The sequence below is a fragment of the Salminus brasiliensis genome, chromosome 1, assembly GCF_030463535.1.
Source record: "Salminus brasiliensis chromosome 1, fSalBra1.hap2, whole genome shotgun sequence".
Classification (NCBI taxonomy): domain Eukaryota; kingdom Metazoa; phylum Chordata; class Actinopteri; order Characiformes; family Bryconidae; genus Salminus; species Salminus brasiliensis.
Genome location: NC_132878.1, coordinates 51,203,474 through 51,225,936, shown reverse-complemented (window position 1 = coordinate 51,225,936; position 22,463 = coordinate 51,203,474). Strand labels below are relative to the sequence as shown.

At 39.8% G+C, this 22,463-nt stretch overlaps 1 protein-coding gene across 1 annotated transcript; it reads right to left on the bottom strand.

Annotated features, from left to right (window-relative positions):
• Positions 1–743: 743 nt before the first annotated feature.
• LOC140576555 (uncharacterized) lies at positions 744–20,722 on the bottom strand. Its single transcript, XM_072696016.1, has 4 exons — positions 20,281–20,722; positions 14,371–14,549; positions 12,871–13,003; positions 744–2,607 (listed from the first exon to the last, which is right to left on the bottom strand). Exons 2-4 carry the CDS (start codon positions 14,546–14,548, stop codon positions 2,073–2,075), a joined length of 846 nt encoding a protein of 281 aa, XP_072552117.1. The 5' UTR covers position 14,549; positions 20,281–20,722; the 3' UTR covers positions 744–2,072.
• Positions 20,723–22,463: the final 1,741 nt, after the last annotated feature.

Below are 22,463 nucleotides of genomic sequence, written 5' to 3'. Positions count from 1 at the left end.
TACACAAGGTGCTGCATTACAACATGATGACAGCTGCTGTGGTTAGCAACCTCAGTTCTCTGGGTAATACAGTGTCCATATTGTGTTATTTATGCAGACTTATACTGTACTGGTGTGGTGGTTTATACTGTTAAGGTTACTATATAGTTCTTTATTCAGTCTCTGTAAGTCTTTATGTATCTCTCTCTCTCCCTTTAACCTGCCTAGAGCTCACCTCCATATATATATATATATATATATATATATATATATGGAGATGAGCTCTAGGCGGGTTAAAGTACAGTGTGATTTGAAGTTTAGCGTTCCTGTAGTTCTACCACTGTGGTCAAAAGTAAATGTGATGGCATATGTAAAAGCTGAAAACTTCCATCAAACCGCATAGAATTGTAATGAATGAACTGTGCTTGCATCTTTTTAGCAGGGTTTTAGTGTTACAACGACTGTTACAACTAGCCCCTCTGTCTGTAACATTAACACCATCTATGATGTTCGTTGGAATGTTTACACATTGTAGGTGGTGAACAGTAGGTGCTGGAGTTCATTTTTTCCCTTTGTAGTAGAGACGTTTCGATTGCCTGTGTAAACACATAGTTAATCTTGGTCAAATACATTAGAGTTGTTTAGTAGAAGCTAAACTATGTAAGGGTGTGCCTTGCTCTCCCCTACTGTACATTGTATTAAAACAGCCTGACTGTTACAGCATAGTGAAAATACATAGAACAGAGACGCTCTTTCTACACATTTCTACAGTATTTATTATCCAGTTACAGTCCAGACAGCGATACGTAACACTATTTGGATAGTACAGTTGTGTAGATAGTTAGGACACCTTACATTCAACTAAATATCTATTAAATTCACATTCATTTCCTGGAACCCTAAAACTGGCTCTAACCCTAACCTTAATCTTAAGACAAAGCCTAAACTTAATCCTAAACCTAAACCTAACCCTGGTCCTAACTCAACCCCTACACTGTTGAAAATAGAGAGTATGCATGTGACGTCACAGTTTGCAGGAGTCAGCGTTAGGGTTCAGTGTGAGAGTGTTCAAGAGCTGTTGTGAGACTGACTGTACAAACAGATTCAGCAGGAATTCATAGCTTTCCTTTTGATAGGATTTCATTTGACATACTATTACCAAAGAAAAGAGAAAGAAATGGATTGCTGCAATTCTGGAATCCAGGCACAGAGTTTGCTGGACGTTCCTGGCTACACATTGCTTTTCATTGGTTCTTTGGTAACTTGGTTGGATGGCTGTCAGTTTCAACTGTCGTTAACTTTTTTTTCCATATAAACGCAGCCGTGTTGCAGAATGTCTTGTCACTCAAGCCGCATTAAAGGGCTGTGGCATCAATGCATATCCCCTTGAGAAGAGGTTTCACCAGACTGTTCTATCCAAATAAAGTATAACTGAAGGTTAACATACTCTGTCATATACACTGAATCTGTATCTTCATTGAATACTGAATAACTTCACTTACAGTGGCATCTGTCAAGAGGTATAGGATAGATCAGGCATTAAGTGAACAGTCAGTTCTTGAAGGTGATGTTAAAAGCAGGAAAAGGGGACTACCATAGAAATCTGAGACACTTTGACAAGTACCAAAATGTGATGGCTACACAACATCTCAGAACATCTCCAGAACATCAGGCAGGTCTTGTGGGGTGTTCCTGCTATGCAGTGGTCAGTACCTACCCAAAGTGCTCCAAGAAATGACAAGTGGTGAACCAATGACTGGGTCATTGGCACCTGAGTATCAGGGATGAGATCCATGGAGACCCCACCTCACAACTTCCAGGACTTAAAGGACCTGCTGCTAGCATCTTGGTGTCAGATACCACAGGACATCTTTAGAGGTCTTGTGGAGTCCGTGCCTCGAATGCTTAGATCTGTTGTGTCTGCACAAAAGGGGGACCTACTCAATATGAGGCAGGTGGTGCTAATGTTATGGCTGATCAGTGTATGTGACATTTTAGAGCTTGCTGCAGGCTTGAGGTTCTATCTGTCTGATTCTGCTTGTGTGTGACAGTGTGATAGACAAGCCTGATCAGTGGAGAGACGTGTGGTACAGTCAGTGCTTGGTGTGTGTGTCTGTAGAGTTTCTTGCGAATATCTCTCTGATGCTCAGCTCTCTTTCGTGTGGTGCCCTGCCACGGTGTCGTATGTATCTGGCTTTGCGTGCCTCAGCCAGGGCCTGGGCGAAGTTGGGCAGAACATGAACCGTCCTCAACCTGCCATCAGGAGCGAGGGACTCGGGGAGGGGAGAAAGAGGAGAAGAGGGGGACGTAATGTCATCTGTTTCTTCTGGTTTGTCCCTGTCTTTCTCTCTCACTGCTACAAGTTCCTTTCCTTTCTGACTGTCTTTGGGCCTGTCTTTTGCTGTTTCCCACAGTGACCTTTGACCCTCCCTCCCTCTGTCCCTGTGTGTCTCTCTCTCTCTGTAGTCCTCTCTCTCTGGAGCAGCTGGGGGCAGTGTGTTGGTGGGCAGTAGTTTGAGTTCTGGCAGACAAAGTGGAGCTGTGGTGTTATCGACCCTGTTCTCTCCGCTGCTGATAAACTCCTGAACACGAGCCTGCAGAGAGTAGCTGGACTGTGGCTTCGTTGGCCTACAAGCAGAGAGAAAGAGAGAAAAACAGAGAGGGAGGGTAAGCAATGTTTTAATGGTTTAACTGGTACCTCTTGATTTTGGGGGTCCCTTGTAGATGCTTTGAGCTTGCTGATCCTACCTTCAATGAATGAATGTAAGTCCTGTAAACCCAAACATAACTCTAACATTAACCCCAACTTTAAGGCCTAAACCTCACCCTAATCCCAATGTTGTTCTATAATCAATGGACATTTACTAAATCAAAAAACACCAATTTTACATTGGAGAGCACCTACAGATGTTCAGTATAGTAGCAGATATCATAATAAAGTGTGACCGCTCAATATAACTGAACTTTACTGCAATTCCCAGAGCTCCTTCCAAACATAAAGGGGTCCAAAGTGATAGACTTGAGGGACACCATGCACACCAGTTTTGTTATTCTCTGGTTAAATAAATACTTCATTCCTTTTGATACAGAATTTTTTAAGGTAGCTCAGGTAACCACAATCAAGCATAAATTAACTATATATGGAGAAAATATCATATTTATCTGTCTTTATATATATATATATATATATATATATATATATATATGATTGGTACACCCACACAGACCAGGCAATACAAATGATTTACTGGTGTAAGTCAGTAAGTGTACGTCACTGTCCTTAGACTGAATTGAGTAAAGCAGATCGTCCGCTGTTCCTTTTCCCTATTCCCTGTTCAGCTCAAAACAAGTCCACTTGCTCTTACATGAGACTGAACTGAAACATTTCTGAGCAGGGCCTTTAGAGTGAAACCTGCAGAAATCTGAAATAATGAGCCCCTGCACGTGAATCTCTGAATTGCATCACACTAGAAAGGAAGAACTTCTGAAATGACATGATGAAATGTGTGAATGACAGCTATGATGAAACAATGTGCACCAGTGTGGGCATTTACTCACTCCTTTAAGGCCTTTAACCCTTGATGTCACCACCATTTAAGAGATCATAGTGTATGTAAAACACTCGCATGTTCTCAGGATCTTGTTGAATGTACTGCATTTTTATTTCAGAATCTTAAGCATATATGGCTGATGCTTAAAGTTTGTTTCTAAGGCAAATAGAAATAATGAGGCTGGTGTCTGAGGTGCACAGCTGGTGCTTAGCATATGTGGACCTTCTTAAAGACTGCTGGAAAAGTGTCCCAGGTGGCTGCTCATGAAGCTGATTGAGAGAAAAACAAGAAAGGCAAAGGGAGGCCATGTAGAATCTGATATGTTTAACATTTTAATAAAGAACATACTAGTTAATAAACCAGATCCAACAAAATAGGAAAACAACAGCACAGCATTGGTACACTGGTGGCACAGCAAATCAGCATTACTGGAGTCTCTTTTTTGGTGCAAAATCTTCCCTAGGCCTCACCATCCCCTTTTGTAAACGCTGCTATATCTGACAAGCCACTGAGGGCTCCATGCCACCTTTAGAGTTTTCATTGGTAAAAATGAGACGCTATTTTTAGTCATTTTTGGCTCAACACATCCAAAATATCAGAAAGGTATAAACAGTATGGACCTGATGAAGCCATGTAGATGACATCCAGTCATCTTCCTGTACTGGATTACATTTGCAGTAATTGGTTGACACTCTTATCCAGGGTCATTTACATGAAATCATGTTATACAGGTACACAAATGTAGAATTAGTGTACAAGTCTTACCCAAGGACACTTATTGGTGTAGTGAGGTGTTCTTACTCAGCTGGATAACCGAACCCTATTCTGCCAAGACGGTGTTGTTACCCACCATGCTACACCAACACCAACCATATACGTGTCTCAGATTTGAATATTTGAGTGAGATTTGAGTGCTACATCTACAAGCTTGCTCTTTCAGTTTTTGAACTGAACCAAATCTCACTCCCCCTCTAAACTACCAGTAAAGTAGGTGCCCGGGCCTTAAAGTTACTAAGCCACAACTGAAAAATGTAGGAGTTAAGTCAAAGGTGCATAGTCATATGGTCTAGATTGCTTTACAGTAACGAGTAACTCATGCTACAGAAAGCAGAAATTATGTTTGCATTGAAATGTGGCCAAGAAGGTAAAGGTATCATTTTTTTAAAACTATTTTATAAAGCTGTCTGAAATGTACTTTATTACACTTTTGAACTGCATATACTTCCTTATTCGCCACTACCTATGCAGAATTCATGTGCCAGCCTCATTATTATTTGTGATTAATTGATCATCAATCCAAAAAGTTTCATCCAAACTGAACCTTCAGTTTAGAAAATAAATCAGGGATTTCGAAAATGGAGCAGGGATTTCTCTTGACCTGGAAGAGACGCCACGTTCCAGACCCCCTGTGGCAAAAACTGAGGCTCATAACTCTGTTGAAGATTTATGGGGAACATTCTGCAGCGGAACTTCTATTGCAGTAGTCCCGAGGCAGTCTGGTATAATTTTCCACTGAAAGAAAGCTTGAAAGTAAGCGACTAATAGAATGTTCATTAGTTTCCTACATTATATTCCCTTCACCATATGAAATCATGCTCTTCATTGCAGAGGGTGGTGCATAGGGAGCGGGAACCATTTCCCTATCTCTACCTACAGAAGGTTTTGTCCTTCTCTCATAGAACACCCTTGTGCACTTTGTTCTTGTCCATATCTTGTGCCATATCTTTTGAGTGTACGTGACCGTTTTAGCTGGAGGGTGATTATGGCCACCAAACCTGTAACTGTGTAAAAGTCCAGACACCTTTAATATGTGTACAAAAGTACAAAAGCTGAGCTATTCTAGAGATTGCTATATATATAATGTATTCATATATATATATAAACCTGAGTTAGCATACAATGAATGGCATAAAGTCACCCAACAGCAATGTGGAAGACTAGTGGAGAGCTTGCTAAGACATGAAAGCTGTGATTGGCAGTCAATGTCATTTCAAATATTAGTACTGTGTTGTTTAAATTTGAATAATAACATCAATAATAATTATTATAATCATTTCTTTGAATTATTTGAGCAGTTGTTAAATGCTCTGATTAGCCATATTTGTATTTGGAATTTTATTTTGCCCGGAGCTGTATATCATGACTGTGCATAGAAAAACATCTCCAAAATGGTGACTTTACAGGAGAAGGCAAAAATGCTCTTAACTTTAAATGGAAGTCGATGTAAAAACAGTTAATAAAATATGTCTCTCCTATTGAAAACCACTGGAGAAACACAGCCCCCACCACCACCTCCACCATGTCTTTCAGTTTATCACTTGCAAAACGCACATTAAGTTGAATGAGAATGCAGCCATTATCAGCGGCAGCAGCAGAAGCCAGGCGCCAAGTGAATTCACGAGAACATCCTCATTACAATGCTGGATGCTAACTTGGCTAAATTGGCTTGTTCTGCCCCCTGTATGAACCCTGATTGCTAATTACAAAAATAAATCCAACGCTAATTACTGGAGCAGTATCTGGAAGGTGTCCTCAATAGCTGAGAAGAAGCAGTCGTCTGCACTCGTCTGTTGGCAAAGTTTGGGTTTGGACAGAGTCAAAAGCAGGCCAGCACTGCCGTAAACAGAAGTTGTCCTCCAGACAACCTGAATCCTGAATTCTCTGGCTCAGATGAGTGAATGGGTGGGGACCAGAGTGAGCACTGTGAAGGTGAATACCTAAGAGAGTAAGCAAGAGGAAAGAAAGAAAAAGGAGGCAGAATTTGAAGAGAAGAAATGAGAAGAGAAAATTAGGATGGATAGATGACAGACAAAGAGAGGAGGATGTGGCAGAGTGAAGAGGACAAGCCTTTTTGTTGTAGGAGAAGGCATATCAACGGGGGAGACATGCTGGGACTGGCTGATTTGCCCATGAGCCCTAAGTCTAATAAACAGAGAACTCATCAGACTGGTCCTCAAAGTGAGAGAGACAGAGAGACAGAGAGAGAGAGTCTAGTAGTCTAGTAGTGTTGTCTGGTCTAGTCTTGTCTAGGCCAGATATTAATATATATTATCAAACACTGTTTTTAATCTCACTACCTTTTCCATTCTCTTTGTGTCCCTATCCTCTTCCATGCATGCACGTCTTTCATCATTTCCTACTGTGTGTGTGTGTGTGTGTGTGTGTGTGTGTGTGTGTGTGTCTGTGTGTGTGTTTTTAGAACAAGAAAACCAGAAGAAAGCCTGGTAAACAACAGCTAGTTTTTGGTGTTAGGGATAGGTTTAGGTTTGGGTGTAGGCTTAACCACCTCTGATGAGCCAAAGGTGTTATTGCTAACTTCTATTACCAAAGAATAGCCCCACCAGTTTGTACAGAAGGCCCTGTAGTTACTGAGTAATACATCCTAATGTGTAATAAGCTTTTCTGCGTTAAGGGGTAAATTAAGCATACATAATATTATTACATATACTTATGTACAGTTACATGCTAGGGCTGCATGATAGGGACATAGACTGTGACATTTGACATGGTTTTTATATTACTGCAATGCCATGAGAAGCCATTCATTATTATTATTATTATTATTATTATATTCATCACTGACTGACTAATCGTTCATTTAAGCAAACAGCAAACAATCCAAAATTATTATAAAAGCACCATTCACTCATGTGCAAAATGAAAAAATGAAATATTAATAGCTGCTTATGTCACTGCACTGCAAGGCTGCTAGATAAAACAATTACCCAAACAGCTTTTTGCAGTATAGCAGGAACTAAATGAATGCCTGAACCTCCATATGTTAATGCAAGTATATGCTATTTGTCAAAAATATTGCTTGACACCTTGACTATACAACGAATATGGGTTTAATTAGTAGTTAGGGATTGGGAAGTTTTAAAGCAGGAATGCATGCATGTTTCGTCACTGGCTGTTTAGCTGAATGGAAAGTCATTAACTCTCCACACAGATATTTAGGGTTCAAGCCTGCTAGGAAGTATAAGTTAGGCCAAAAACAAACCATGCTGCAAATGCTAAGCATGTTTAAATGTCACAATGCTATATCCATAACACAAAGCAAGGGCTGCTACAGTCAAGCCTTAACTGTGCTGAAAAGGCTTTACACTAGATGCTGGAACACTACTGTAAAGATCTGACTGCACTGAGCCACAAGAGCATTAGTGAGGTCAGGTACTGATGTTGGGTGATTCATTTCGGATAAGAAACACTTATCCGTATTCATGCCACTCAGTTCTTCATTGGGTATAACGACCATAGGCTAATGTGAATCTACTCCAGAATGTTCTAATTCTATCAACAGTGTTTTCTTTGGAGGTACATTTGAGTATATGGTTGAGGTGAGCTATTTACACACACTCAGCATGGACATGAATGTCATGGCAATATTGGGTTTTCTCTTGTACTGTTCTTTTTCTGGGTCAGAAGTGTGCAAACGTGGTCTGAAATATATACCTCCACTTAAATGATTACTTCAGGGGGGCTGAAAGTTCTTATAAGTCTTTTAAGTTACCAAGCCCAAGGCCTGATCATGACTGGCTAGAGCTGGTAGTTTTTCTGTGCTCATTTCCAAGAAGCTATGAGAGTATGGGAGGTATAACCACTTTACCAATGTCTGAAAAAAAAATCCAAACTGTCACCATCAAAGAGCTAAATGGAAATAGGTTTGAATGGTCAGTGACAACCTTGAACCACCAAGGCACAGGCCTGCCATGAACTGAAAGCTGCTGGAACACCATTATCACTTTCTGCGGTCAAGTGAGTTTCATATCACCATGGCTGCCATCCAAAAATGAAGTCCCTGCTGCAAAACCTACACCTTCCAACGTTTGCAGTTGATGACATGGACCAAGAAAAGGCCTTTTGGAGGAGAGTTTTTAGTTCAGAAGAGACAAAGATTGAGTTGTTTGGCCACAATGACCAGAGGTTTGTTGGAAGGAGAAACAGTGAGGCAATGAGATCTAAGGACACTGCTAAGTATGGTGGTGGTAGCATTAATCTCTGATGGTGTTTTGTTGCCAGTGGAAATGGTACACTGCTCAAAGTGGATGTATCAAAGGGGATTTTTAGCACAACTTCAATAGCTACCTGGTTGAAACTTGTGGTGCTTGTGTAATAATAAAGAGGCTTACATGTGGTTACTTGTGGTATGGCCTTCCCAATGTTCTTACTTCAATCCTATTGAAAACATGTAGACTGTGCTTAAAAGTCAGGTCCATGCCAGGAAACCAAAAGCGTCAAGGTATATATTTTTAACCCTGTATGTATAATTTTGATCCTGTGTTGATTTCAGAACCTCACCCCACCCCCTCCCTAAACCCCGGGCTGAAATCGGTTGTACTACTTTAAGATGTATGTTGTGATTGTCCACACATAACTGTATATCATACATATCTAAGACCACACATCCTTGTATTATCTAAAAATAAACATCTGTATGTGTGTGTGTTTTGTCTGCAGGAAATGACTGCATGGTCCGTCCCTGCTGACTGAATATGTGTGACAGGCCCAGTCTCCTGATTAGCATAATGAAGACGGCCCTGCACTCAAACACAACACTCTGTTCAACCCAAACACTCAATAGCGCTGGTCAGCAGAAATCCAGACAAGAAGACAGTGCAGAAGAAAGGGAGGAAGATACAGAAAAAAGGAACAACAGACAGGTTGATGTAAGTACTATAAACACACAGTTGCATGTATTATATCTGTTGTTAATACAGAAGGATTCACAATAGGAAATTTTACAATATGCGTGGGTATATGATTTTCTTGTTATTATAGTCAGTGATGCACATAACCAAGGAAATCCCTGCAATCCTCATAGATACCATGTGCTAAAGGCCACTCATGCACACAGAAATTCAAATGAGCATGATTGTTATTCATACTCAGACACATCCATAGAAGCCTGAATTGTAAATGAGGGGATATACACCAACAATGACATCTAGCCATGAAACTTTCAGACCACTAATTCTAAAACTGACATGGTTCTTAGCCCCCCCCCCCCTGCTTCTCATAGCAGGCTTTCTATCTGGGTGTACTCACAATACTAAACAACTGCACACAATAGATGCATATTTTACCAGCTTACACTATTCAGGCTCACAGAGGGAGTCCGTTGCGGAGAATCAGCACAGGGGAATTAGCACATGAAAGGAATCGACTTGCGAGACACGCAGGCTTGTGTTTCTGAGGACAATCATACAAATTCTTCCTCTGAGAGGAGATTTGAGATGAATCAAAGTCATCATAGTTAAAATGAAAAATGTAGTAATAAGGCCACGTTCCTCAGTATTACAAGAAAGGTCTCTCATTAAAGCCCATTAAGTTCATCCAGGCCCAGAACCATCTGCCCTGTTGTCATGTACTGAGTTTATAGGAATACGAAGCATGCCTCAGACATCGCACCAAGTACACGCTACGACTGCATGTTTTTAAGCCTGAAGCGCTGATCCTAATTGCCATAGCTCCATTTTCCATATTCCGTTTGAAGTGTTGCACTGCGTCAAGTTTGAGCGCAGGAATTAACATTCCCCCACTTTCTTCTCTGAAAAGGAACACTTCACGACCATGGCAATCTCAGCTGGGTGACAGTGGAGTGATACTGAGTTCCTCTAATGTTCAGCATGTGTCTCCACTGTAGCATGAGCCAGGTTTAAAGCAACAGTTTGGAGAAAATGGAAATTTACCCCAATGTAGGTGATATTTGGTGTCTTACAGTTCGTAAGTTTTAAAGATTCTTTAGCTAAAACCACTTTTGTCTATTTTCAGAGATACACTATAAAACTAAATGTGTGCAGACACCTGCTTATCACACCTCTATGAGCTTCCTGAACATCCTATTCCAAAAACAATGGTCAATAATACTGAGTTAGTCCCTCCATTGTGCCCATTGAGTCAAAAGAGCATTTGTGAGGTCAGACACTGATGTTGGATGAGAAGACCTGGCTCATAATTGATGTTCAAGTTCATCCCGAACATGTGCAGTGAGACTGAGGTCAGAGCTCTGTGTAGATCAGTCTTCTTCTGCAGTTCTTTCACATCTAACTAGCTAAACCATGTCTTTATGGATTTCGCTTTGCAATCCGGGGCACAGTCATGCTGAAGCAGGAAAAAACTGCCTTCCACAAACTGCTGCAATAAAGCTGGAAGCATAGGATTGTCTGAAATTCTTTGTATGCATTAACATGACTCTTCACTGGAGGATAAAAAAAAGAAAACAGACTCAGACCATCATTCTTTCTCCTCCAGACTTTACTGTTGCTACTATGGTGTGTGGTACGTAGAGTTCTCCTGGAATCCACCAAACCCAGATTTGTCCATCATACAGCAGAATAACTAATTTGATTCAGAAATGCTGATCCTAGGCAAGTTTAATCTTTATTACTAATGGTTCTGATCACCTGAAGGAAGGGTGTGGTAATTGCTGTCCCACACAACTAATTGCAGACCCAAAGGCCAAACTTAAGGGATCTCACCAAGTCGAATTGCTCCCGTAGGTGTTTTCGACCTGTCCGAAGCCTGTTCAGATTCATCAGAAAAACTAGTATGAATAAAGTTCTTGCATAGTGGTCAAAAGAAATGTTGGATATTTTAATGAACAAACATTTTTAAATGTCTAGAAAATCCCAGATATCAACTTGGACCATTTTAGCATTTTAGCAATTTTGTCTTGTAGTGGTAAACAAACATGCCACTTGTAAAAAACTTTAGACTAGAGATCAGGGATCGATATAATCTCTGATTTAATACTGAAATTTCTTCCTTACTTAAGGAAGCAAGAGCTCTTGACAGAACACTGGGGATAGAGACTATTGGCTTATTTGTTTAACTAGGAGAGTCTAGCAACTATAGGGGGTACCTCAAGGTTCAGTCTGTGGCCTGCTACTATTTAATGTCTATATTAATGGTATTGCCACCTCCTTTGTCAAATGGAAAGTACACTTTAATGCTGATGACACTATTCTGTACTCTTGATTATTCTTTACGTCCGTAAACTAGTTTTAAATGAGAAAACTAAATGTATGCTGTTCCACAAAGCCTTTGACATTGAACACCTTTAAGATCACAACCCTGAAGGGATGAATCACTGAATGAGTCACTGAATATAAGTACCTTGCTTTAGGGCTAGATGATAAATGCACTTTTAAATGCCATGTTCATTAGCTCACAGCTAAAATAAGGGAAAACCATGGTTTCCTGTATCGACACAAAATGTGCTTTCTGAAGATTTCTGAAGCAACATAACTAATCTATCTAATCTATCTTGGATTACGGCGATGTGATTCACAGATATGCATGTCAGTCCATCACAGGGTACCACACCCCCATTCAGTCACACCTGAAGGGCAATATAGCATAGTCAAGACATCTACCCTGTGTTTTAGGAAGTGGGAAAAATTGGAATACCCAGAGGAAACTTATGCAAACACCAAGGACCTAAAAAACATGTGGCATTTTATTACTGTATTACAGTTTTATTTATTTAATTTGACACATATTAGATTTGATTGATTTCTACTTGTTCTATGTTTTGATTTTTAGTTTTACTATGCTTTTATTTTTGACACTTATTACTTATTTCAATCTATGTTCTTTGTATATACTCGTCTACACTGAAAATGAGACCCACCCTCAGTGTACTTCCCAGTTTGATAGCGACTTTTGATCACTCAGCATTACTCCAGAGAACGTTTTCAATGCTCCAGAGTCCAGTCCAGCGGCAGCAACAGCTGGCATTGCACATTTTAGGCTTGTGTGCAGATGCTCAGCCATGAACAGCTAGACTAGAAGAGTCTATTAGTACTAGAAGCTAATAGCACTTATGGTTGACTTGGGCAGATATAGCATGGCATATATATATATATATATATATATATATATATATATATATATATATATATATATATATATATATATATATTAGAACTAGGGTTAGGGTTAGAGGTGGGGCAAAGGTTGTATGCCATGAGGGTGCCACATAAAAAGTGACTGAGCTCTTCAGTATGACCCATTCTACTGCTAGTATTTGGCCTTACAGATTATGTTGTTATGTGCTAGATTTTATACATCTGTTAGCAATGAGTGTAGCTGAAACACATGATATCAGTAATTAGGAGGAGCGTTCATACTGTACTTTGGGCATTAAGTGATATATATCACTTATATACACATATATATAGACTCATTAAAAGAGTTATTTAAATTAATGTAAAAAATGTGGGTGTAAAAAAAAACACCCACAACTCAAAAAGTCAGAGCATATAATTTCATACTTGTAAATATTATATTGTGGTGGCATTCATGTGCACTCATTAAGGCAGCATAAGTTTTAACTCACCTGGGTCTGTCTTGGTCCCTGCCTGTAGGTGGGATTATGGGTAACAGGGTCTTCTTATAGGACACAGCAGGGTGGCTGAAGTCATGATTGATGGGTCGTGATCCCACAGCATGCAATCCTCTCCACCGATTCCCTGAGGCACAAAACATATCCTTTCCATGCTCCACCCACAGAGGCTTTTGCTTGTTGCTGTTGCCAGGTTGGACAAGCTGTACAGAATTTTTGCAAAAATCCAATACAACCTAGCAAAGGCTGTTGCGCACACCTCAGATTATGTTACATAATATACACACACTGATTTCAAATTCGTATTTCTTGTGCTATACGCCTTAAACTACTCTAAGCAGTGGGACTGTCTACCTACATATAAAAGAATATAGAATATAGAACTATAAATATAGAAACTATGTGAAGTTGTATACATTCTAAGCGTATTTTGACAAGCACTAGGTCGTATGCTGCAGTCTCTCTCGTTAGGCTGAACGAGATATTTGTCTGCATTCGGTGAACTTGATTCTAATGCGGATCAGTTAGCAGGTGTAATGTCACCTACTGAGAGTAATACATTTGTTCAGTCTATGAATGCTTAGATTTGAGGGCCTAAAATTTCCAATACTGTCCTCAGAGAAAATTACCATAACGCAATTTCTTATTATAGATAGATATTCCATATATCCCAAAGTGTTATTTATTCAATATACTTCAATATATGTCATTGTCACTTTCAAAACCTAGATATCTAGTAATCCCCTATCATACAGTGCTTCACTGGAACGTTGAACACTAGCATGTGCTTCCCCAGAGTCATCTTACAGCTAACAGGAGTCATCTTACAGGAACTACAGCTAACGCAATGCCATTGAACAGCTGAACCTGCTTGGACTAGAATGCTATGGACTAACTGCTAATTCTGTTACAAACAAACATCCATGCAGACTGGTATCACGCAGAGTGCAGAGGGCAGAGGGAGACAACTGATATTTATGTGATTTGTGAAGCCTATTAGAGCAATAATGATACTGGATATTTATACTAATTCTGTGTATTTCTTTAAGGCAACTCTGGGTAAGAGAAAGGTGTAATTCATTAGTAATTATTAGACAGTATTTTATAGTTGTATTGGACTGGTTGTATTTTATACACCTACCACACAGGAGCACTTAATACACACACACTGACTTTTAGCTTGTCAACCACCTACTACCACATTCATCAATAGAAAGACAACACTATGGGACCACTGCTGACTGCTGGTTATGGTAACAAGCTATGGACAAGGAATGTAGGCACATTAGAAGAGAAGGTTTACCAATAAACTGGTAAGTCAATGTACATTAAATGTATTCTCTTGTTTTCTCTTCTTATTATATTATTATTACTATAATTATTATTGTTATTGTCATTAATAATATTAATAATAATAATTTTCCTATTTAATAGAATTTGGTGAGCAAACAAACAAAAAAGCTAGATGTCGTGCCACCCTCCGCACGAACACACCTGTTTTGATGGCGATGAGGTGACGGTGTAGTGTGCGCTGTTCTCGGCTTAGTGAGTTAAGCTGGTAGTGTTTGGCCTCGTCAAGCCTCTGCAGCCCCTCAGCCAGCCGTGCTTTAGCCCTCTTCTCCTCTCTCCTCTGAGCCTCCTTCGGCCACTCCATCCAGTCTGTGCGATGCATGCTACTTACACACACACATATACACATTCATTCTTTATTTTAGCCATACTCAGCACATCTGTCCCACCACTCACAGGAATATGATTATACAGCCTAGTTCATACAGCTCTTCAACAGCTGGAGTTAACTGAAATTCAGCACAACACTGAATGTTAGATGTTAGATGTTCATTTCATAAGGCTGTAATTAAGGCGCATGGTGTTACTGAATTATCTGAACTTGTGAATATTGTGTATTGATTCTTTAAAATGTGATGATGATGATGACATCATTTTATTATGCATTTTGTAAAAAGGTTTCAGTGTAGGCATTTTTAAAGGTTTTTGAACTTTGTGAAAAGTACAAGGTCACTTAAGCCAGTATGCGACTGTAGGTTGATGATGATCAGTGCTGAGGCTGAGGTAAAGGCCTTGTTGTAGCCAGTTGTCTCTTGAAATAAAATTAAAGCACAGTCTGGGGCACACATAGAACATATGAGCTGAGTCTGCCTTGATAGAAGGACAGAGATCACATATTTGGTCCTTAACTAAATCAGGCCAATCAAACCCATGAGATTTAATTACACCCTTACACCATCACAAAGCACCATCACCAACAATCTCTCCTCCAAGCTCCTCCAATCATTCAGCTGGGAAATTATTCATGGATGCAGTGCAATGATAAAATCATAATTATATAGTATCAAGCCTGTGCAGGAATATTAATAAAGGCATTCCTGATGTTTCTGGCAAGTGAGCTTTGGTGGCAAAGAATTCTGACACCATCACACTACCACCACCATGTTTGACTGTTAGTATGCTGTTCTCATTGTGGAATGCTAATTTAGTCTTATACCAGAAAGCTCAAAGTGCTTTTTGCAGTAAATTGTCCTGCTTATTTAGCCTACTTAACTTAAGTTAACTTAAGGTTAAAACATTCAGCATTTTCCATTATTTAATACAAAATGACCACTGATTGACCTAGATTTTATTCTAGAGAAAGGACTTTTTTATTCAGTTGAAATGTGCCATTGGTGCTATTATAGTATAATATGATACTAATCATAACATACTCATAATGAACTATTTGTTGTTACCTTAATATCAATACAAAACATAGAACTTTGGAACAACACTGGTTTAGAGTTGTTGCCAGTAAGCTTCAGGTTTGTGTTCTTGTGAAAATGGGGGGGGGGGGGGGGGGGGAGGGGGGCAAAAGCAGCATAGAATGACGTAAATGTGATGTATGAGTTCTTGACAGATACATTTTCACAAGGTCCAAAAAGTATTAGCACTGGAGTTATAGCAATATCATAACAGCTGTGGCATGCTCTCATCAACAACCTCTTTCACACTGTGGTGACGTAGAGAGAGAGAGGGCAAGAGAGAGGGAGAGAGAGCAGGAAATACAGCCGTTGATGGAGCATTCTGTCGATGGCCTCCATCAGTCACACTTGAGTGAGGAGGCAGGGCTCTGCCTGTTTAGGCCTTTGAGAATGAGTAATGGGAACAAATAAAGCAAAGTGGCAGTCCTCCGATAAGCTCTAAATCTCGCTGTTGCATCAGCCTTATTAGCTTGTAATCCATTAAAAATAAACCAAGTGTGCACAGTCGCTAATGGGATCATTAGGGGTCATGTGTTGCTGGTCATTATTCTTCCTCCTCTTTCTGGTTATCGGTTGTACGTTTGTACAACATGTTATAACCATTGAGTTTTTTGTCAAGGAGTTAATCTCAGGTAGTCACTGTGCTTTGGAGAGTCTTATTCAGTCTTTTTCGGCTTGAAATTTGACCTTTTCTAGAGTGGCCCATAATTCGAGAAAGTACAACATTGCCTTTGTACATTTGTGTCCATGCAAGCTGTACACCACCAGGGTAAACAGATAGTCTTCTGACATTTTTGACCTTTACTAATATACAGAATACTAAGACTACACTAGGGTTAAGGATTCTAGCTTTATTTAAGGGCAAAGTCTAATAGAGCTAGCACATTGAAAACAGAGCCCTGCAGGCTTGTCATACGGGTAAAGCATGAGATTAAGTCTAGCAGCCTTTCTAAAATTGAAAATGAAGTGTGTGATGTAATGTCTTAAATTATTCCAAAATGACCTTCTTCCCTCCATCTGTTTGTTTCGCTCTGTCTCTCTTTTTTCAACGCTTTAACGCCTGAGGATGCAATAAATTGATTGTAAATGGCAGTGAAAATTATGCTAATGGAGACATAGCAGCCTTAGCTGAAGTGTTTGTGTGTGTGTTAGAGATATTTTGAACTTTTCATGCTTAGGTTTTGTGTGGTTTGTGTGCTAGCTTGCAAGCATGTGTTGGTGGAAACAGGCTGAACAGGAACAACATGTATGAGCTTGTAGCTTTAGTAACCTTTCTGCGTTATCTTGCTGAGTCAATGAGGGGGGGTATTATGCTAACTGGAGGATTTCAGAGTTGTCATCTATACTGGTTGTAGAGCATTTTCATTGGAAACCATTTCCCATGCTGGAAGCCAGATGCTATCACCTATTGTCTGGTGTCTCTGGTCCCAGCCCCCCTAAAATGCACAGTCATGGTTTATGAATTAGCCTAATGTGGGACATTTTTGCATTGGGGGTGCTTCTTGTTTGAAGATCGCTCCACTTTAAACTAAGACTGGAAATTTGAGACGTCATGTGATTTTGACCTACATCCATTTAGGCTCAGATGCCCCACATTAGGGCAATCCCATGTAAGACCCATAGCCTGTTTTTGGTGTTTGACACCGAACTGTTTGCATGAAGTCAAATTTTGTCAATTATATTGTTAACATTACTAGCTAATGACAGTTATGTGTAGCCATGTAGCTGTGATGACTGGCCGTGTTATTGAAATATGTTTTTTCACCACATTATAAAGTCCATTCCATACCAGTGTACCAGTGTAAATAGTTCAGAAAACAGAATACCTAAAAGCATGGTGACCCTCCATCCCGATAATAAACTTGCATGACAGACCGAACCTGATAGGGATGGAGATGGGTCAGCAGAATCACATGATTAAAAAATTTCAGTCTGAATGAAATACAAGATTCTCTTATAATGTATTTCAATGGAAAAGAAACGGGTGTTTAACTCAGAAGCATACCTATTAATTGTAAATACAACATATATGGAATATTTTCAGACATTCTAATTGTGGCATTAAAGTTCATTTAGGCTTCAGTGGCCTGAGTGGCCATTGCAAAGTTTTATATCTGTCTAACCCTGCTGAAAGTTATTGTGCTTATTTATAGTGGGGCATAATACGAGCCACAGGCCTCAGTAGATGTGTGGACATGATTGGTTCTTCTTCATTTTCAGAGCCATCTTCCAATATTACAAGTGGACGGGGATGGCAGTTTAGCTCCATATATCGGAGATGAGCAGGGGATTGTCTTGCTCACTGACCTTTTAAAGATTGATATTTCTATTACAGAAGCAATATCCATTCATCCATCCATCCATCTATTCATCCACAACCATGAATCATCATCTACCTCCACGAGGCCGCATTCACAAATGTGCTGAAAAGCCATCGAGACACACACCTTTTGCGCAAGTAAATGATCAGTTTAACAAAATCTACATATTTGACCAAATGGACTCCATTCAAATGACCAATTCAAATACAGTAAGCTGTCAACATCTGAAAAGATAACCACAGAAATAACACAGACTGGGTTCTACCCCTCCACCCCTCAGCACAGAAGCTTGGATGAGGCCTGGATGAAAGCACATTCTGAACGTAAAGATGTTGGGATGGTGGTCCACACTTTATCAGTATGTTAGCTATTAAAAAAATAATGAAGACAGCACCGCATATTCATTATGTTTGAAAAGAGCCTCTCCAACAAGCAATTAGTTTTAAGCACAAATGAGGACCAGCAAGGGAGGGGGAATCAAATTCATTTATACCATCCTAATATGGCGATGATTATGACCATACGGCACAATTTGCTCATCTGACATTAATTCATTTGCAAGTCATGAAGTATGCTGGCCTATGGCCAAGGCATAATATAAACGACAAATGAATTGCTTCTTGCACTTTTGTGTTTGAGGGCTTTATTAGAGAAACTGAAGTGAGTGCCATCTGAAACAGAGCCTTATAGTAGGGAATTTTATTTTTGATCCAAAACAGAAGGAATACCAAAGCTAACATACAAGGACATTAAAACCTTTAAAAGTCTTTTTCCAGATATTAAAAAGGAAAGATCTTTGTGACGTCTGGAGTAAAATACAGTAAAATGATACGTACAAAAATATTTAACACATACTCAACTACAAATCACAGGAAACATGCTGCTGTGTGTATTTTGGGATTGATTTTGGTTTGATCATGACTCCAGAGAGCAAGCACTTCACACTGATCTAATCACATTCCACTTCCAGTATTAGTTGATGAATAATCTACTGTAGTAACTAGTCAAAAGTGAGGTAATGTGTGTTACACATATGTTAGGAGAGGGGGGTTCTTTCAGAATATAGAATATAGGCACCTCTTCAACACAAACTGAAACATTTGGCAGATCTTCTGATTGAGCCTGAATATCTAAATCCCTTAAAAGTGGAGGCCTTTCATAGAATTCCATAAACATAGAATAGTTTTTAATAGGGTATGATCCAAAAGATACCTCATATACTACTCCGAAAGATAGCTTAGATACTACTAAATACAAAAGTCAGTATGGAGACCATAATACTCGACACTTTGCACTTGAAGACAGCGATGCGACTTTGCCGTTCGGACACCCAGGGGAAGTTCGCTCCACCACTTCCATGCCAGGACAGAACGAAGCCTGGATGCTTGTCTTGTCCGTGGATCTTAAAGGATCTTAAAGGATGGTGGGCTGGGTTCCTTTCAGTTCTGACACCATACAAAACCTTTGGTTTATTATGTTATTATAGTAGGTTTTGATAACAACTTGAGGATTACGGTTTTATTATAGCATGCATGGCTGGAGAACAACCATAGGTGACCGTAGGTGACTAACATATTGTTCCTCAAACCGTTATTAGGAACTGTAAGCTGATTAATTTGAACAGGAGGTACCTAAAGCTTGCTTAAACTGTCATCATTTGGCTACATATATTATTTTTGCTATAGCCTTATTATTATCATTGTTAAGAGCCCCATTTTGAATAAGGCTATTGTGAACGTAAACATTCTCTCTTCTCACATACTGCAGCCCTATGAACAAAATAGACAAAAAGAGTTACACTTTATGTGGACATGACACTTGAGCCCAACTAAACAAATGTTCAAATTGTTATACAAACTATTTGGTAAACTATTGGTGAACTATTTGGTAGCTACATTCTCAATTGTGCTAGTTAGTTGGGGTGAGGGTTAGGTTAAGGATTTGTGTTAAAGAGTTTTGAGTTTAGAGTTAGAGAAACTTAAATTTAATTTAGCAATTATTTAGTTGAATGTAAGTTAGAAGTATCAAAAATGTCTACAAGCTATAAAATAAGGGTGCTACAAAGGGGTCTTTGAGTAATGCCATAGAAGAACCACTTTTGGTTCCACAAAAACAATCATAGAGATTAATTAAGAGTGTGAAGAACCTTTGTGAAGACATCTTGATGCAAGTACTTTATCAATTCAATGGTCACAAAAATGGTTCTTCATGGAACCAAATGAGGTTCTTCTACAGCATTGCTCAAAGAACCTTTTGTAGCACCTTTATCCAACAGCCTTCCAATCATCCAATCAGAAAAATCCAATCATCATAAGATATGAACTTACCGTGAAGCAGCATATAATCATGTAAGTCTCCAAATGTCAGTTTACTTGGAAATCCACCGGTCCCACAATGCCAGAGGCCAAAGGAAAACAACCAGATTTTTTGCGTGACTGTCAGTAAACATCTGTAAACAGACAGTGGCAGAGGTGATTTGCTCCGCTGAAAGTCAGATGAAAACCTTCGGGGAAGGTTGATCTAGAAAGTGTCTGAAGTGTCCACTGAGGTGTAGACTATGAGCTTGTCCTGACATGCCTGAAGCTGGCAAGGAAGATGTTTCCAGTCCAGTGAGCTGCCTCACTCATAATGATCTGATCTGGTTTCCAGAAGGAGAATGGAGAACATGATGAAGAAGTATGGAGAAGAAGGGTTATCAGCCATCAAAATCAAACCATTCTCGTTGCTTTGCACAAGTAATCTTCTTGACCATCACTGAGTGTCTGCACTTTCTCCTATATTGTTGCAAGCTCCCCAACCACCCGGTGGGTTACCAAGGGTAACTGGGGCTCAGGACAAAGCATTGTGATCAGTGGCACTGGCAGTGTCTCCATGACTACCTCAAAGCTTTTCCAATGCAGTGTGTGGGAAAAGGCTGGTGTGGTTGAAGCGACTGGCCAGTTAAACGTTTATTACTCTGTTTACGGGACGACACGCGTGACTGATGGAATTAAAGCCTTTTCAGCTTGGAGAAGCTCGGACTTTGTAGTTATCTTATGTACACGGTTATGTAGCTGGGCATTGCATGTTTCAGATAATTACACCCCACTGTCTCAGTGTGCTGTGACAAGAGCTTATCAAGCCCAACACATGCAACCGCTGATAGTTGGCCTTAGACAAAACTGTCCATCAAGTGGTGAAAGCAGTAATCACAGGGACTCCACTGGGGCACTGGGGCATCGGATACACTGACCATTTTGCAATGTACTCCCTCTTTAACTGATTATTTGCATTTTTTAGCGCTGTGCTAATAGCACTGCCTGCGGCCTGAAAGTGTTGGAGCATAGATTAATGAGGTAAGACACATCTCATATGTTTACATGCTCCCACCAGAGGCACGTATAGTTTAGCTGCCTTATATGTAGTGCTGTTATTTGGCGGCTCACTAATTGTCTGCTAAGCATGCTAAGTTTGCTAACAAAGTGTTCATGGGGTGATTCAGTAACATATGTCTGAAAGTAGGTATAAAGACAGGGGGTTCCCAATGATTTATATCATGGCAACAGTATTAGTATTAGTATAGCAGTAAATTGTCTTATGCTATCCAGCCAACAAGCTCTTGTGGAGCTTACATGGGTGGAACGTGGGCTAGGAGGGTTCAATCACTGACCAGATGTGGGGCCAACATTGTTCTCAGTTGGGCTACCCATATAGGCCCCACATGGACATGCTAGCAAGGTTGCTGGCTACAACAGTGATCTAAAGATATCTATGTTCATATCAGCAATGCCTTACAATGAAACACAGACCATTGATGCTACATAGCAAATGGACCAATAGGGAGGTAGTAGGATTACAATGATCACAATAAAATGAGCTACACTTGTGCCAGAAGGGTTCTTTAGTTCGATACAACTAGAAAAAGAACCACATTTGGTTCCTTTAAGAATCTTTCAGTGAACCTTTCGTTACTGATACAGTGACTGTATAGAACGGCCATATAATCTAAAAGCTCCATAATAATTCAAAGCTGAATTGTTATGTTATATTTATAGCCTATATTTTTAATAGCCTTTATTTAACTGTGTAACTATGTTAGCATGCATATAAAGATAGGATTTTCCATGGTACCAAGGTTCAGCGTGGCCTTCAACACCTCCCTCAGTCAAATGCAGAGCAATGCCGCAGGATAAATTATAATAGGATCCGACCAATTTGGGTCAGCCTTGTAAATGGCAAATTTTCGGTCCCGTTGGGCATCAGAGGGAAGGAGAGCCAAAGCACTGACGTTTATCTCTGAGCGGTGCCGCTCGGCCATCACGCCAAGTGCTGGATTAGGAATTAAACTGAGACTCATGCTGCACAGAGATAGGGCTGAATAGTCAAAATAGTCTCGGTGAAAGAAATTAGCGATGTATGCACTTCTGTACTTATCCTCATTGTGTGGGCTGGAGCATAAGGTAGGAACAGATCTCACTTGTGAACTGTGCACACCATGATGAACTCTGTTTGTTCTAATGTGGCTATAATA